At 35.4% G+C, this 17929-nt stretch overlaps 1 protein-coding gene across 1 annotated transcript in view; it reads right to left on the bottom strand.

Moving 5' to 3' along the window:
- Nucleotides 1–4998: 4998 nt before the first annotated feature.
- LOC134579264 (transmembrane protein 272-like) overlaps nt 4999–17929 on the bottom strand; it is a 97473-nt gene continuing 84542 nt past the window's right edge. Inside the window, exon 6 of the mRNA XM_063438485.1 lies at nt 4999–6480. Within this exon, the coding sequence (XP_063294555.1) occupies nt 6412–6480 (69 nt within the window). The 3' untranslated portion in view covers nt 4999–6411. The remainder of the gene's footprint in view (nt 6481–17929) is intronic.

Here is a 17929-nt window from a genome sequence, read left to right as displayed (position 1 = left end):
CAGTCTATACAGACCATTCTTAGTATTTATTCCACAACTTGTCTCACTAACTTTGAACTGCCCGGCATCATACCTAGAAGTAATCCAGCGGATACATTATATACCTACGATTTTCAGTAGTTATTCCGCTTTGTATCTTATCACGGTATAATATCCTGGAACAAGACAGTGGTTATCTTGTATACTAACCATTCTCAGTATTTATTCCGCTATCTGTCTCAACACGGTATAAAATCCTGGAGCAAGATAGTGGTTACTTTGTATACAGATCACTCTTAATATTAATATTTTTTCCGCTACTTGTTTCATTATCTCTGAACTTGTGCATTGACATATACTAATCGGGCAGCCCCTCACACACGGTAAAGCAGCAGGCTACCATCAGTTAACCACGTCTACTATCACGTCTATAGACAACTGGTTACACCAATCTGTCTGTTCAGTATTATACCTATGATCCAGTCAGTTAACATTTTCAATACTGACCATTTTTTAGGAATTACTCCGCTATTTGTCTCAGTATTTCTGAGCCCGCTCAGACTGGCAATTACATCCAGCTCTACAACACTAGAGACTTTTTGACCTACAGATATTAAATATTAATTATCATCTTTAATAGTTTGCAACTATACTAATTTACCAGGTCATCTTCTTTAGAATATTGGAGAATAGATTAGCCACACTATTTGGTCTCTGGGGAGTTTGACGAATTCTCTCACCCCGGTTACCTGATGATACATATATTCATTTACAATTGAATAACGATACATATGTTCATTCAATACATATATTTATTTTAATTGAATAACGACACATATGTTCATTTATAATTGAACTACTAAACAACCTGTATTTACGTTCTATGTTGTTTCTTTCCCTCCTTCTTTCCCCCCCTTACCCCCTATGTATACGCCTCTATTTTCTTGTGTCAGTAATTCTGACTGCTAGCCAATAGCCAGCCAGTATATACTGCACTTAAGAGTTGGTGACAGTTTACATTAGGAATGTTTTTCTCGACATAATAAAACATTATATTTTATCTCTTATTTCTACAGTACACCATACCTTTGTGTTAGTGACTGTCTACTTCAGAAACGTCTATTTTGACACCAATATTAATTAGGAACGTCTTTTTGATACTAATACTCCAATATTGTGTTTTATCTCAAGGACAGATTTTTCTCCCTTTGTACTTAAGCTATTGTGACAACAGATATGAGTGGTGGCACTGACTGGGCAAATGGGCACAGCATCCACTGAACCTGACACAGAAGCTGGCAGACAACTAACTGCTCTTCAATCTATTACAGTGAAAACAATTTTTTTTTTTTTTTAAATGTAAAGCTTAAGCTATTGTGACAACAGATATGAGTGGTGGCACTGACTGGGCAAATGGCCACAGCATCCACTGAGCCTGACACAGAAGCTGGCAGGCAGGCAACTGCAATTACATTACACAGAAAAAAATAAAATAAAGCAGACTGATGTTCTAGCCCTAAAAAGGGCTTTTTGGGGTGCTGTTCTTACAGCAGAGATCAGATGAGTCCTTCAGGATTGTAGTGGACACTGAATACCCTAGCCTAGCTATCAATTTCCCTATCTAATGAGCAGCAGCTACCCTTTCCCTCCTCTCACTAAGCATGCAGCTTCCAAATGAATCTAAAATGGATGCTGGGAGGGAGGTGGGAGGGTGTGGAAGGGAGGGTCTGCTGCTGATTTGCTGGAATGTGTCTGCTGACCGTGAGGCACAGACACATAATCATACCTGAGGCGCTGACCATATTTAGAAATTCTAACTTGTGAGAGTTTTTTCTTTTTATATACTACTTTTTTCCAGTACCCAACGTTGTATGAAAATATGTCAACATTACAAATTGACTTGTGAAAGAGCGTTGTCTGTGTGTTTTTTTTTATAGAAACTGTGCATTTTAAACCAGAACTGCATAAATATCCTCTAAATTGACATTTTGAATACTCCTAACAGCAGGCACATATATACAATGAGTTTATATATGAGGAAAAGAAGTAAATGCAGTTCTAAAACTACACACAATATAGATTGTCCTTTCTGTTGCAGTGGTCAACACAAAATTTATTTACACCAATATATTCTTCACATCAGGGACAAACTTAAAGCGGCTTTGTCAGTTTTCCCACACCTCTCTTAGGGTTTTCATGGGCCCCCTATGCTCCAATGCTCATTAGTGACCCTTGGGCTCACCTTTTCTTTATCCTTTTGGTCCTGCCGGGTCTTTATTCATGGTGCCACTAACTTGGTAATTACACTATCGTGCTCTCTGGAAATGTCCACCTCTACACCTTCTTGGAGAAGTGGTTCCTAAAAAAAACCCTCATTGCCCACCAACAATCCAGAATTTATATATTTCCCTGTTATATTCCAATGGAGATACTGACAAAACCTGGACTGTTGGTGGGTCTTGATGACTGGTTTGGGAAACACTGTCCTAGGGTGTTTTCATGAAATCACGCATGTACCCTGTAAAGAACTCACACAAAAGACTGTGAATCACTACCTTCCCTTTTTGTATACCAGCCCCTATGTGTGTGTGAACCCCTCAGCACTTGTTTATCATGCTCAGAAAGCGTCCACATAGAGCTGGAGTATCCACATATTGTCAGCAAGGATTACCGATATTAGCTCGGCCTGTATTTTGCCTTGTCCCAGTCCCCTTATCCCCCGGTTATACATCACTTCCCAATGGTCCAGGAAGGCGATTCTTGGAGGGAAGTTACTACTCGCAGGACAGGCAATCGCTCTCTATGACCAAGAGGGAGCTCCCCCGCATCGAGGAAATGGAGCTCCCGGTAAATCACCAACAAATGGCCCTTGAAACTTTGATCACGTGGCGTTCAGACAATATCTCAAGTGGGAGATGTGGGATCTCATGGATCAGATTTTCACAGAATGGGCGCTCGACTCACAAATTTAAGGAGATGTATGACATGTGGGGGTACAGTGCTGCTTCAAATGTTTTCAGGGTTTTTATGTGTGCATCCTCTGTATCCAAGAGATAATTAGTTTAACTGAAGTTGACTCAATTATCTCTCAGACACAAAGGCGCTTGGACTTACCTTGTAGTGAATAGAGACCACATGGTGGGAGTCTGTGTATATAAACCTGTGTGGTTTTCCAATCTAACCAGTTGTTTTACCCCTCATCAAGTCTTGATGAATATTTGGGTATGCAAGGGCTGTAACAACGAAGGTTCCATTCTGGGTACAGACGTTCCATTACATACCCAATTCACAGATAATAGCATCAGTGAGTAAACTTTTGTCATCCTGCAGTTTCTACATAAGAAATAGTAGTCCCTTCTTCTCGTTATGTATAACACTTCACAGAAACCTTTTAGAGGGGAAAAAAATGGGTTGCCCCGGAGAACAAAATGCAGCAATATGCACACAAAAAAAGTGACAGAGCCACTTTAATGTCTCATTAATGGTGTACATGTAAGCATATATTTTGTATTTAATAATTACATTTGGTGTCAGTGTTCAACTTTTTATAGTATTCATATAACATTATAGCAGCAACAAAGCAAATTCATATATACAGTGAAGAATACTTGAAAAGTTGTTCAATTGAACTACATATAGCCCTTCAATGTCTTTTCTCATAATTACCAAGTTCGGTTTCTTATAATAATGGTTTGGAAAAGTAATGGCTTCAATTTATAGACCCCTAGAGATCATAAGAGTTCACATTAAATTTGATAAGTGCATACTTAATAGAATTAATTCAACTTCTGCCAGCGACAATATAGTTTTAATTTGTATTATAATGTGTCCAGTTATGTTCATAATGTGTTCACCTTGCTGTTGGTAGTATAGTTAACAAGTACTAACATTTGTGATCTGCAAATCACACCAACGTGAAGCTGATACTCCGTACTTATAGCAGGGATAGGAGCCCTCCGCTAGTTAGCAATTGAGAACAAGAGATCTTTCTCCAGTGTACAACATTAAAATGTCTGTTGGACCCACAACATGGATTCCCCTTTCTGGGGGAGTGTTTCCAGGGATCATGTCAATTGTTATGGGTGCAAGTCACATTTTAGCTTGTTCGTTACTTTTACCGACAATTAATTTGTGTCTTGCTGTAGTTTGCTCTTTTCAGTGTCTAAATGTATCTAAAAGTCCTGATAAAGTCTTGAAGACCAAATTCAAAGTAATGTCCATGGGGAACTGCTAAAATTAGTCATATTTAAAAGAAGCCTGTGTTCAACAGAGAGGGCAATGTCCATGAAAACTATTTCAAGATAATCAAAGTCCTTTGCATAAATCTCATGCATTTTAAATGAACTGGAAAATATTAAAATAAGATATTTTGAGCGGATAAATATTTTTTTTGTTGAGATAAATGTTTTCTTATAGTACAACAAGGATGGGTTATTACGAAAGGTTTAAGGCTCATGAGGGCTAGAAAGTTGCCACAAATAGGATGAGAAATGTATGGGTTTTTTTTTTTCCCTGATAAAAGAAAATTAATAAAACAGAAAAATAACCTGTGACGTGTTGAAAACAATTAAAGAAACAGATAAATGAAATTGTATTCATCATGCTTTACTGCCATGCCAACAAGCAACTCTTGCGTGCTTTTAAATACACAAAAAAAATTATACTTTTTATGTCTTATAAAGGAAAACAAAAAAGTCTTGGCAGGGAAACAGCTCTGCTGCTCATGAGATTGGCTCCAATTCATTCAACTAGGGGAAAAAATTGCTTAACCCCTTAAGGACACATGACATGTATGACATGTCATGATTCCCTTTTATTCCAGAAGTTTGGTCCTTAAGGGGTTAAGGGTGCATGAATCACCATGTACATTTAGAAAAAAAAATGGGATATAATAGATTAACGAGTTGTTCCAATCACTTCTAAATTGCTGCATATATCAATAGAATAATCTACATCTGATGATATTTAATGGATTAAAATCAGCCACAGAGCTCTAAAATAATTGTTAGAAAACGAAACTGGTATATTAGACCTTTAATTAAAAGTGATTTTGTGGACCTGAAGTACAAGCAGCTCATATGAAGGATGTGCCATAGTATATAAATTTTACAAAAGACTAAACCCTAAATTTTGTCATGTTTATGGCATTTTTCCTTTCTTTAATTTCAAAGTGGTGACTAGCTGAACATTTGAAATGGTGGAATAATAGATTACCTGATAACATTTTAATAAGTAAATTGTAAATAAAAACTAAATATTACATTTTAACATTGAATGTAATTGTCCGTACAAACCATGCTCATATACCCCTTGGACTGCCTTATCACAAATTAGAGCCACCAGAGCTTTATGAACCTGCAGTTACATACATGACCACAAGGGCTGTTTAAGATTAGACAAAGACAGATCCTAGGTACTAAATCTGCAACAGCTAGACATTGGAAGGAACCTTCACCTCGATGGAGCTTTAGCCATACTAAAACAAACAGATGGAAAATGTGACTCATTTTATCGGGAACACTGTGGTGACATTTGAACATATCTTGAAGACGTTCAACATGAAAGCATCACCCACATCTCGTTCTAAAGGACCTTGCTCACAAGATTGGGCTGTGTGATTTTGCTCCTCTTTCCCAGTCTTTGTCCTATCCCCTTTTTTTTAGAATCAAAATTTGCAGTGTAATTCATACAATGTTCAGTGTATTTGAGTTTACTTCAATACACAATCACTGTATTCGGGTACTACAACATTAGATTTTCACGATATTTAGTTTATTATTAAAAGAATACAGCAGGCCCCAAAGATGGTGCTTCTTTAGCTTTACAATATAACCACTCTCATTTGGGGTGTTATAGCTTCTCTTGGATACAATAGATCCAACTATGTTTGACTATTATATCTCTAGGCTGTTCCATCGGCTAAACAATCGGACTGAAAATATGAAAGTCTGCCACTTGTAACTAGATAATGTAACTATGGAGGAGTCTTAAAATGTAATATTATTTCGGAGTTCTTTTTATTTACTGAAGAACTAGATTTATCAAAGTTATTTCTTTGAAGGCGTATCCAGTAATTATTTTTATTTATTTTTTGGCTTTAACCACTTAAGGACTAAACTTCTGGCATAAAAGGGAATCATGACATGTCACACATGTCATGTGTCCTTGAGCGGTTAAAACACTGTCTGACATAAAATAAACAAACCTGTATAATGTTAAAGAAAGTATTTGATTCAGGATACAAAAAGAATCTGTGAAAGATTGGAATAATTTCAGAGAATACTTTTAAATCACAACACAACAGAGGCAGGAACCATGATACTCAATATATCTGGATTGTACAAGAAGTGTCTAAATCCAATACTTGCTGGCCTTCATGATTATGGCCAGAGTAAACAAGATTACGATGACTCATCAAACTCAGATGGTCCTCTATTTCAAGGCTTCCTCATCTTCTGGAGATCGCATTGTGGAAGGAACTTCTGTGTCTGTATGTCCTGCCTATATCAAAGATATATAATTCATTTTGTTAATAAAGTGCAATTCAGGAATATTCTAATCTACTTTTTATGTATTCATTTGTATGTATGAATCTGAAGGACAGATATTATTATTATTATTGCCATTTACATAGCGCCAACAGATTCTGTAGCGTTATATATATTATAATAGGGGGGATTTAACTACAAATAGGACAATAGCAAGAAAACTTACAGGAATGATAAGTTGAAGAGGGCCCTGCTCAAACGAGCTTGCAGTCTATAAGAGGTGGGGTATAAAACACATTAGGAAAGGAAATATAAACCCCCTTCAGGATGGAGTCAATAGTGCACGTTCTGATCAAAACAAAACGTAAACAAAAACTGGAATTTGCGCTATATGTCTGTTCACCCATAGTTCCCCTCTTTCATATTATATGCACCCACACTTATTATATATCATTTTGTTGAGGCGAAACAGGGCTTTAATTTATCATTAACTATTCATATATGGAACATAATTCATTATGAATAAAATTAAAACAAATGTGAGAAAATAAGATTTTTTTTTTACATTTGTATTTCCGTCTGACATTTTAGCTGTGAATGTCATAATACTGTTAGGTTTTACTGCACAAAAATGCACATATTTGTAATCAGCGATGTGTCACGAGTACAACAGTACCCCCCATTAACAGGTTTTATGGTGTTTTGGAAAGTTACAGGATCAAATATAGAACGTTCCATTTTCAAATAGAAATTTGCCCGATGTTACCTTTGAGACGATGTGGTAGCCCAGCAATGAGAATTACCCCCATAATGGCATACCATTTGAAAAAGAAGACAACCAAAGGTATTGAAAGTGGGGTATGTTTAGTCTTTTTGAGTAGCCACTTAGTCACAAACATTGGCCAAAGTTAGCGTTCATATTTGTTTTTGTGTTAAAAAAGCAAAAAAACGAATATTTGGCCAGTGTTTGTGACTAAGTGGCTACTAAGAAAGACTGGACATACCCCACTTGCAATACCTTGGGTTGTCTACTTTTGCAAATGGTATGCCATCATGGGGGTAATTCTCATTCCTGGGCTACCATACGCTCTCAAAGGCAACATAACCAATCTGGCAAATTTCAATGTCAAAAAAATTAAATGCAAGCATTATATGTGACTCTCTAACTTTCCAAAACACCATGAAACCTGTACATGGGGGGTACTGTTATTCTCGGGAGACTTCACTAAACACAAACATTAGTGTTTTAAAACAGTAAAACATATTACAACAATAATGTAGTCCATAAAAGTGCCGTTCGTTTGTAAAAAATGCAAAAAAAATGTCACTTTTACTTAAAATATCATCGTTGTAATACAATTTACCAATTTGAAACACTAATATTTGAGTTCAGCGAAGTCTCCCGAGTAAAACAGTAACCCCCATGTACAGGTTTTATGTTGTCTTGGAGAGTTACAGGGTCAAATATAGTGCTTGTGAATTTAATTCTCTGCACTTTCTCCCTGTGTTGTCAGGTATGTCAATCAAATTTTAATTAATCAAATCCCCTAATTATGTTAAAAGATTACTTAAATATACACGTAGAATTTTAATATATATGCATTTATAGGTATTTAAATTCTACGTGTATACTAATGTAATCTTTTATGTAATTATATGTATTTATCTATATATATATATTTGCGGTTATTTGCATTTTATATATAGATAGATATATATAGAATGTCATTCTAAGTGTATTTTGTTACCAATATATATATATATATTAATAACAAAATACAGTTAGAATGAAATTACATATGTATATATAATTTATATTAAATTTTGTTTCAATATTTTATTTATTAATTTAAATTTATTTATTTATTATTGTAATTATACGTATTTATATATATAATATATGTGTATATATCTATTATATATATAATATATGTATATTATATATATGTAATGTCATTCTAAGTGTATTTTAATACTAATATATGTACTTATATTAGTATTAAAATACACTATGTATGCCGTTAAATATATATAATATACATATATATTATATATATAATATATATACATATATTATATATATATATATATATATATATATATAAATATATTTATTTTATTTTTAAACATGTTTAATATTTTTTTTTTTTACAGATCCCACCAGCAGGGGGACTGTCTGATATTTTAGACAGCCCCCCTGCTGGCAGATCCACAGCCAGCTATAGGGGGCCATGTGATCGCTCTTTGAGAGCGATCACAGGGCCCCCGGGGGCCTGATTTGCCGTGGGCGGGCTGCCTGGGCTGTGAGGCAGTCCTCCCGAAGCGGAGCGCCGGAAAGGTAAGTATACCGGGCGCTCCAGGGCTCAAAGCCGTTACGACGTTCTATGCCGCCGCAACGTCTTTAAAGCCCACTTAAAGCGTGACGGCATAGAACGTCGTAACGGCGTTAAGGGGTTAAATGGATTAATGTTACTGTTGGCTAATGACATATTGTTTTGTTTGCATTACTGCCCATAAGTGGATCACGTGAGATAACCCTTAAGTTACATGCACAAACATAAAAGAGAAGATGACATTAAATTTTATAAAACCACAACTGTAAATGATATTGTAACTAAAATTGATTCGTCATTACATTGTGATCATATAAACAATATATTGTGTACTGTTTTTATTATAAGTAATAACAGGGATTTATGTATATAATACAAATAATACAGTTCATTCATGGCAGCCATGATACATCCATTGAATAGCTTCTGTACAGGTGTTAGATTTGTTTATTCTGCCTTCCTAGCATTTCATACCACTCAACATTTCGAAGGAGGAAACATTCATTTTAAGGGTGCGAGTGGGGTATGTTCAGGGGCAGAGCTGTTCTGAGAAATTGTTATTAAAGTGCCAGAAAATTCAGTTCGCATACAATACCCATATAGATTGCATACATATGTATAAGTGGGGGACTAAAGAAACTTATTTTTAAATGAGAATGGCTGATATTGACAGCATACATCAGCAAAGAATGTTATATATCACATGTTGCAAATAAGACTGGCAGATAAAGACCTCTTATTTTATATAACAGTTGGAACATAGACACTTAAACATTTCTGGGATGCTAGCATTATAAATCCTGTTTTGGGACCACATTTACGAGAAATTCTATGTTATATAGTAAAATGACACTGTGGTATTAAAATTATTGCATAGTAGTGCGTAATCAGTGGTGTATTTAGGATTTGTGCTGCCCTAGGCAGGACGGTGCTCGGGCACCCCTCCCCTCCCCCTCCAATTTAAATTTTCCCCACCCCTTCCTGTCAAGGCCGCACTTTGACTGACAGATGCTCACTCACTGACAGACGCGCACACTCACTGACAGACACTCACATATACACTGACAAACAATGACATACACACACTCACTGATTTGACACACTGATAGACAGACACACACTATTACTCGGACACACACTGACAGACACATACACACTGACAGATGCACGCAAACACTGACCGACACATACACACACACATTCACTTAGACACACACACACACACACTTACAGACACACACATTTCCACCAACACTCATAAATTATATTTTTTTTAAATTTTATTTTTAAATCCACCCAGCCTCCCTGGGAGAGCTGGAGTGGATTTGCTTACCTGCGGTCCAGTGGGGCTGCTGCGCAGGCAGGCAGAGGGCGGACAGGCTAAGCAGGCAGTGAGGGAGCTTTAATCTCCATACTCAGCTCCTTCGCGCGCCACTTAGTGATGCCGGGAGCTGGAGTGACGTCATATTCCGGCTCCCGGCTTCATTAAGTGGCGCGCGAGGGAGCTGAGCCAATAGTGAAATGGGAGAAGGATCTTAACGTACATTATACCCCCTATGAATGGTATCAAACTACTATCCAATAAAAAAAAAAATATTCATTGTATATCTTTGTTAGAATTACACCTAAAGATTCTATATAGATGGTATCAGGTTCCTTCTAATTTACATAAAATGTACGAAGCATATTCACCTATATGTTGGAGATGTCATAAAACGATTGGCACAATACTACATATACTACTACTACAATACTACATATATGGTACAATTGCGAGGTATTAAATTACATTATGATACGTATTTGTTCTCTGATATCAGACTTAACTCAGGTTAATATAATACTCTGACCTTCACTTTTCTTATTCAACTTAGATTTCCCGGTAAAGGAGAAAAAATATAAATATCTTATTACAGATTCTTTACGCTTCTAAGATCACTATTGCACGTAAATGGAAATCTAGCTATCCTCCAATATGGCAAGATCTTAAATAAAATAGAATACCAATACCCAATGGAATGCAATTTTTGTTTCTTCTTCTGGCAAATGTATCTAATTTAGTACAGAAAATATGCACAACGTGGAAGTAGGTATAGTGTACTAGCTCAAAAACACCTGTAAAGTGGTATCCCCTACACCACTTAAAACATAGAATTATGGAAGTAGGTATAGTTTAGTGACTCATGATGGGATAGAGGGCCTAGTTAATCAAGTCAGGTCTACTGATCCCCCAGGCTTAACAATTAATTAGTGGGGTAATAGCTGCTTGATCCAAGGAGACATCTGACTGCTATTTTGGGGTCAAGAAGGAATTTTTTTCCTAGTTTGTTGCAAAATTGGAAGCGCTTCAGACTGTGTTTTTTGCCTTCTTTTGGATCAACAGCAAAAGCATATGTGAGGAAGGCTGAACTTGATGGACGCAAGTCTCTTTTCAGCTATGTAACTATGTAACAATAGATCCCTTGGATATATATAACCTCTCTACCATATCGATCGATCCTCAGTGGTTGTAGTCCTTTTCTATGTAGTCCTTTTATATGTATTTATGTTTCGTTGTCTTTTTTTTTTTTTTTTTTTCTTTTTTTTTTTTTTTTTTAACAAAAAAAAAATGCTACATCGACATATTTAATTAGGCCACATTAAAGTATCTTGATACTGTGGAGTGCTAGAAGAGGGAATAATGCCTTTACTTTGTATATTTTTTTTTTTGCAAATATATCTTTATTTGATTTTAAAAAAATTTTCTCATCATATCAAAACATTATTTCATATAAACATGTAGACAGTTTCGACAATATTAGTAGACATCCAGTCCTCCAAACTAAATCATTAAAACATATTTCACAGTTCATTCATACATCATACCTCATGCATTCTTACATTTGTGGGAGTAGGCAGCAAGTTACAATAGAATTTAAACATACAAAGTCATTTTTATCTATTAAACATTTCTGTGTATACATCACAAAAGATTACTATTGTTGCACATTAGTTTCTAAGAGTTTTAAGCACTTTTTCCCCATTTCATATTTCTGTACACTATCCTTCCTCTTAAAAAGCCCTATCTCGTTATTAATCTGAAGTTTTAATTGTTTCTCCCAGTGTTTGAACTCAATTGTCACGGAGCTCTTCCACCCCCTAGCTATCAATATCTTTAATGCCATAAAAGAATGGCAGACCAGAAATTGTTGGTATTTTAATAACTCTGGCCATTGGAGGTGTAAGAGGGCCCTTACTGAAGATTGTTCTATAAGAATTTTGTCCCAAACATACAATTTTCTAAAAACCTCGTCCCATAATCTCCTAATTAATCCACAACTCCACCAAATATGGACAAAACTTCCCAAATTGCTTCCACATCTCCAACATATTTTAGATTCATTGTGATCAATTCTGTTTAGTCTCATTGGCACTAAATACCAACGATAGCAAACTTTATACTGAGTCTCAAACAATATATCGTTGTGAACATTTCTTTTTAACTGTATCAACATATCCCCCCACTTTGTTGGGTCTATTTTTATATTGCATTCTTTTTCCCAACTTTTTATTTGTTTAGACCTTATATTTTTGGGGGTCGCTCTTATAAGGGCGTAGCATTTTGCCATGTTTTTTCGAGTACTATTATTTCCAAAGATCTGTTTTATGAGGATACTACTGTTTATATTACTCTTAGCAAGTGATTTATCCAAAAAGGATTTTATTCTTAAATATCGAAAAGCCTCATCCTGAAGAAGACCAAATTCCCCAGACAGAGTTACAAAGTCTTTAATTCTATCTCCTATTATTATATCGTCCAAAGTTTCAATTTTCCTATCCTTCCAAGAGTCTAATTTTAAGTCTGGCAATAGGGCTTCTAATATTTCTATTCTCATAAACCCAAAAATGCTTCCCAGGATATTTAATTTTTTTCTAATCTTATTCCATTCATTCAACAAATAGTCTAGAATTACACTGCTGACTTCTTTTTCAATTTTTTTGGGTTGCCAGATGTACCTAGTCAGTTCTTTACCATTTAGGGCTCGGGTCTCTAAGCGAAACCAGCCCGTTTTTTCAGAATCTTTTTTATTTAATAACTGAGTGTGGAATATAATAGAGGCCTCGTAATGGCTTATTATGTTCGGGAAGTTTACCCCTCCCTGCTCTGTATTATTTGTTAATTGAACTAATCCAATCCGTGGTTTTTTCCCCTTCCAAATAAAGTTTTTAATTAGCCTCTGTGTTATCTCCAGCCATGGTAGAGGAATTTTTAACGGAACCATTCTAAAAAAGTATGTCCATCTAGGCACTATGTACGCATTAATTACTTTTATCCTTCCTAACCAACTCAGAAACAAGGGGTTCCATTTTTTTAACGATATCCCAGTGGATTTCAAAAGCCTAGTAAAGTTGATCTCCACCATTTTATCCAAATTCTCCGATATTGTTACCCCAAGATATTCAAAACTCCCCTTCGCATCCACAAAGCTATAAGTTTTCAAAAATTCACTTTTCCACTCTTTGCTACAGTTTTTAAATAAGACAATCGTTTTATCTGAGTTTATTTTATAATTTGAGATAATGCTAAACATTTCTATTTCTTTTATCAAATTATCAATTGATTTAATTGGGTCTATTAGAGTCAAAATGGTATCATCAGCGTACATACTTATTTTTAGTTCTCTATCCGTAGTTGGTACTCCCCGGATATCCGGGTTCTCTCTTATTCTGATTGCAAAGGGTTCCATTGAGAGAATGTATAAAATGGGTGAGAGTGGACACCCTTGCCGTGTGCCATTTTTCAATGGAAACCAGTCTGAACATAAATCCATGCCCACTACCCTCGCCATAGGATTTTGATAAATAGAGCCTATTGCCGACAGCATCCATCCATCTATGCCCATTGCCCTCAGTACTCCCATCATATATCCCCACCCGACCCTGTCAAAGGCCTTTTCTGCATCCAATGACAGGGTCAGGAGGGGAATTCGCATTCTATCACTCCAATCCAGAACATTAATCATTCTTCTAATATTAGTGCTAGCTTGTCTGGTTGGGACAAACCCTATCTGATCTCTGTCTACCAATTCCATAATTATCCTTTTCAACCTATCTGCCAATATAGATGAAAATAACTTTGAATCGACGTTGATAAGTGATATCGGGCGATAATTCTTTAGATCTTGCGGATCCTTATCTTTTTTGTGGATAGGGATTATATTTGCTTGTAATAATTCTCTAGGGCCTGTACCTTTCAGAGAGATTTCATTATATGTTCTAGTCAAGTAATCTGCCAATATATCTCCATAGACCTTGTAAAATCTATTAGTCAGACCATCTGGGCCCGGAGTCTTATAGTTCACAAGTTTTTTAATTGCACCTGTAAATTCCACAATTTGTAGAGGGGCATTTAGCATTATTTTCTGTTCTTCCGAAATCCTCGGGAACCTAATCTCCCTCAGATAATCGTTTATAGCTGCTTCTTTTGATTGATTTGGTAAATTATACAACTTTTCATAGTATTTTTGAAACGCCTTAGCTATTGTTTCTGGTTTTCTACAGATTCCTGATTCGGTTCTAATACAACTAATCCTATTTTTCCCATTTTTTGTATTTTTAAGTTTTTTTGTTAACCACTTATTAATCTTATTATTGTCGTAATAAAAATTGGATTTCATCCTCTCCAGATTTTTCTCTATTCTTTCTTTCTCCATTTTTTCTATTTTCATTTTAATCTCAGAGAGTTGCTTGAAAGATTCATTACTTAAAGATCTTTTGTTACTTCTGGCCAACTTATAGTACTCTATATATAGTTTTTCTCTGGTCAGACCTCTATCTCTTTGAATCCTTTTCTTAAGTTTAATCAAATACCCCCGTACCACTGCTTTAAATGCGCACCAAATAGTGGTTATCGGGAGTTCTTCTGAGATATTCTCACTAAAGTACAGTTGAATCAGTTCTCTAATTTGTAACTGATCTTTACTATTCTTCAAAATACTGTCGTCTAAACGCCAGGTCGTCTTAGATCTGTACTTTTTAACGTCAGTTATAGAAAAAATTATATAGCTATGATCTGACCAGACATTCTCTTCTATATATATGCTTTTTATTTGTTCCACTAAATTGGCTTCCCCCAACAGAAGATCAATTCTGGAAAGTGAAGAGTGTACCCTTGAGAAATGTGTATATTCTCTTCCCTCTGTGTTATATACTCTCCATATATCCAATAAATTATTTTCTAAAAGTGAGTTTCTCAAGTTCCTTGCTTGATTTATCAAATATTTAGTTATGGGTTTATTATTTTTTGTTTTTTTATCCAAAGCTGTATCCACCACACAGTTGAAATCTCCTGCAATAACTAATAATCCTATCTTGACCCTTTCTACCTTTTCCATAATCTCTTTAAAACATTTAGTGGGTAGTACATTTGGGAGGTATACATTTACCAAAGTGTAAACTTTCTCCTCCAACTTACATATTACTATCTGGTACCGTCCTTCTATATCTATATCCTCATATATAATTTCTCTATTTATTCTTTTTGAAAGGATTATGGCCACTCCTCTTTTCTTTTTCTTACTCAAGGCTGCTTGAGAGATTATCTCATATCCTTCATCGTTCCATCTAGTCCTATCTTCCCGTATCCAATGTGTCTCTTGCACCATCGCTAGATCTATTCCTTTTTTTTTTAGCAATCCTCTCATCATAGCTCTTTTATATGGGGTATTTAGCCCCTGTACATTTAGTGAGATACACTTCATGGTTTATGTTTTCCTGTAACATCTATTCCTGCTGCCCTCTCTCCCATTTCATTCACACACGTCTGAGCTCTCATAGTACAGAGTAGCCCATTCCCAAACATTCTTACTTGTTGTTTCAAGAGATAATAGAAATTAATCATCTCTTCAACCTGTAAGCCTTGACAATATCTTATGTCTAGGGCTAAGGTCTATCTCTGACCTTAAAGTGGTAGCTACACAGGAGGAATCCGAGCAGAGCAGCCAATCTTTCTCCTTCCCTCTGTCTGTCCCTCATACTGGGCAGAGAGAGAAGGAGGAAGAGAGGGGAAAGAAAAAAAAAAAAAAAAAAAAAAAATAAAAAACCCTTACCTCTCATTACCCCCCCCCCATACTAATTATTTATACTCTTCCATAAATCACTGATTCTTCTCACAGGACTTTCAGCGAAAACTGTATATTTTCCCTTGGTATTTAAGTGTTCGTATTGTTTTACCCTTAGTCCCTTAATTCACCTTATCCATACGAAATTTTTTATTCTCGTGTTCATTTATATCCCCTGCACAGCACTCCATCTATTCTCTATTATATTTAAACAAATCTCTTACTAATTTATCTATGTTTTTTTTATGTATCCCATATCAAAATATCACGAACAAACACCCCTCCGTGTTATACAGTATCATTATAACCTTCAGATTATTTATGATATCTCCTGTGCAAACATCTTCCCTTAATCCCGGAATGCATCTTCCCACTCCATTAGTGAAAATATACTGTAAATCTTAATATTTGAATACCTTGTTACCTCTTATACTTATAAAAATTACCTCTCCTATTTTATCCGTAAACAAAAATTCATTCATTTCTATCCCCTATACCAAACTCTATCTATTGTGTAGTTATATTTAACCAAACTCTTATTAATTTATCTCTTTGTGTATCCCTTATCAAAGTATCACACTCAAATTCGCACCCCTCCGTATATACAATATCATTTTATCCTTCTGATTTTTGTGATACCCCCTGTACAAAACCCCTTCCCTTAGTCCTGAAATGCATCTCCCCCCTCCATTAGTGATTTATACTGTTATTCCCAAAAAATTCCTTTTAAATTATATCCCATCATTCATCTATTATATGTACATTAATAATCTCCTATTAATTTATCCATGGGATAATATGTCCCATACACAATTTCATATTCAACACTCTTGTCGGGGGAGAGGAAAAGAAAAAAAAAAAAAAAAAAAAAAAAAAAAAAATCCTTCCTCTCTCCCATCTCTTATCTCTTTCTCCCCTCCTCTTCCCCTTTTTGCCAAAGTTCTTGCGTTTTCTCTCCTCATCATTTAAATTGTTGAGCTGTCCAATCTTCTAATTCTTTTGGGTTCAGAAGGACTTTCCTTGTATCGTTCCAATTTATTGTAATGGCCTTTCCTGGTCCCCATCGATATCCGATGTTTCTTTCTTTCAGTGGTTTTAATTTTTCAAAATATCTTTTTCTCTCCATTCTTACTGCTCTGGGTAGATCTTGATAAATTTGGATATCTTTAAATTTATCCTCTTCTGAGAATTTTTTATTTCTTATTGCATTTATTATTTGCTGCTTGACAATCAGGGAGTGGAGAGTAACCATCGTGTCTCTAGGATAAGCATTCTGGATTCCCTGTGGCTTCTTAATTCTGTATATGTTTTCCATACACACTGCCGAAACTTGAGTTTGTAAGTTTAGTGCTGCAAACAGCCCGTTCAAATAGTCCTTGATTTTATCGTGAGAGATATCTTCTGGAATATTTTTTATCCGTATATTTTTAGCTCTCATTCTCTCTTCCATCATATTTACTCGATCTTCTAAACTGTTTATTTCCACCTTTATTTTGGTTTGTTCTTCTGTGATTAGATTATAATGGTTAGTTATTTGTTCTTGAAATTCTTCCACTTTTACTATTTTTCTGTTAATTTCTTCCATTTGCCTTGTCATTTGAGCTGTGCTATTTTCTAATTCTTTTTTGAAAATTTCAGTTTGATTGTCCAGGCTTGTTTTTATAAAATCTTGAAAATTGGTTATTGAAACTCTTTTATCTTCAAATGTTGATTCATCCAGAAAGGATAGTTCCTCATTCTGTTTATTATGTGGTGAAAAAAAGTTAGAAGCCACTTTTTCATTTTTGTTATCTTTTTTGACCTCCTTGGTTTTTTTTGAGATCTTTGGCATCGCCATCTTTGTTTACTATTGTGTCAAGGGGCCCTTATCCTTTCCACTTTCACTTTCTCACCAGCTTCTTTTCTTTATCTTGTCTTGAAAACAATCTGTCTTTGTATTCAATGTCTCTGGTCTTGGCTTTATTGGTCTTTGACCTTTATGACCTTTATGCTGTTTTTTTTCTCCCCCCAGTTTCTTGATCCTCTTATC

This window comes from Pelobates fuscus, chromosome 12 (genome assembly GCF_036172605.1).
Source record: "Pelobates fuscus isolate aPelFus1 chromosome 12, aPelFus1.pri, whole genome shotgun sequence".
Taxonomy (NCBI): Eukaryota; Metazoa; Chordata; class Amphibia; order Anura; family Pelobatidae; genus Pelobates; species Pelobates fuscus.
The sequence above is the reverse complement of the archived record's forward strand: the minus strand, read 5'-3'. Positions and strand labels throughout refer to the sequence as shown.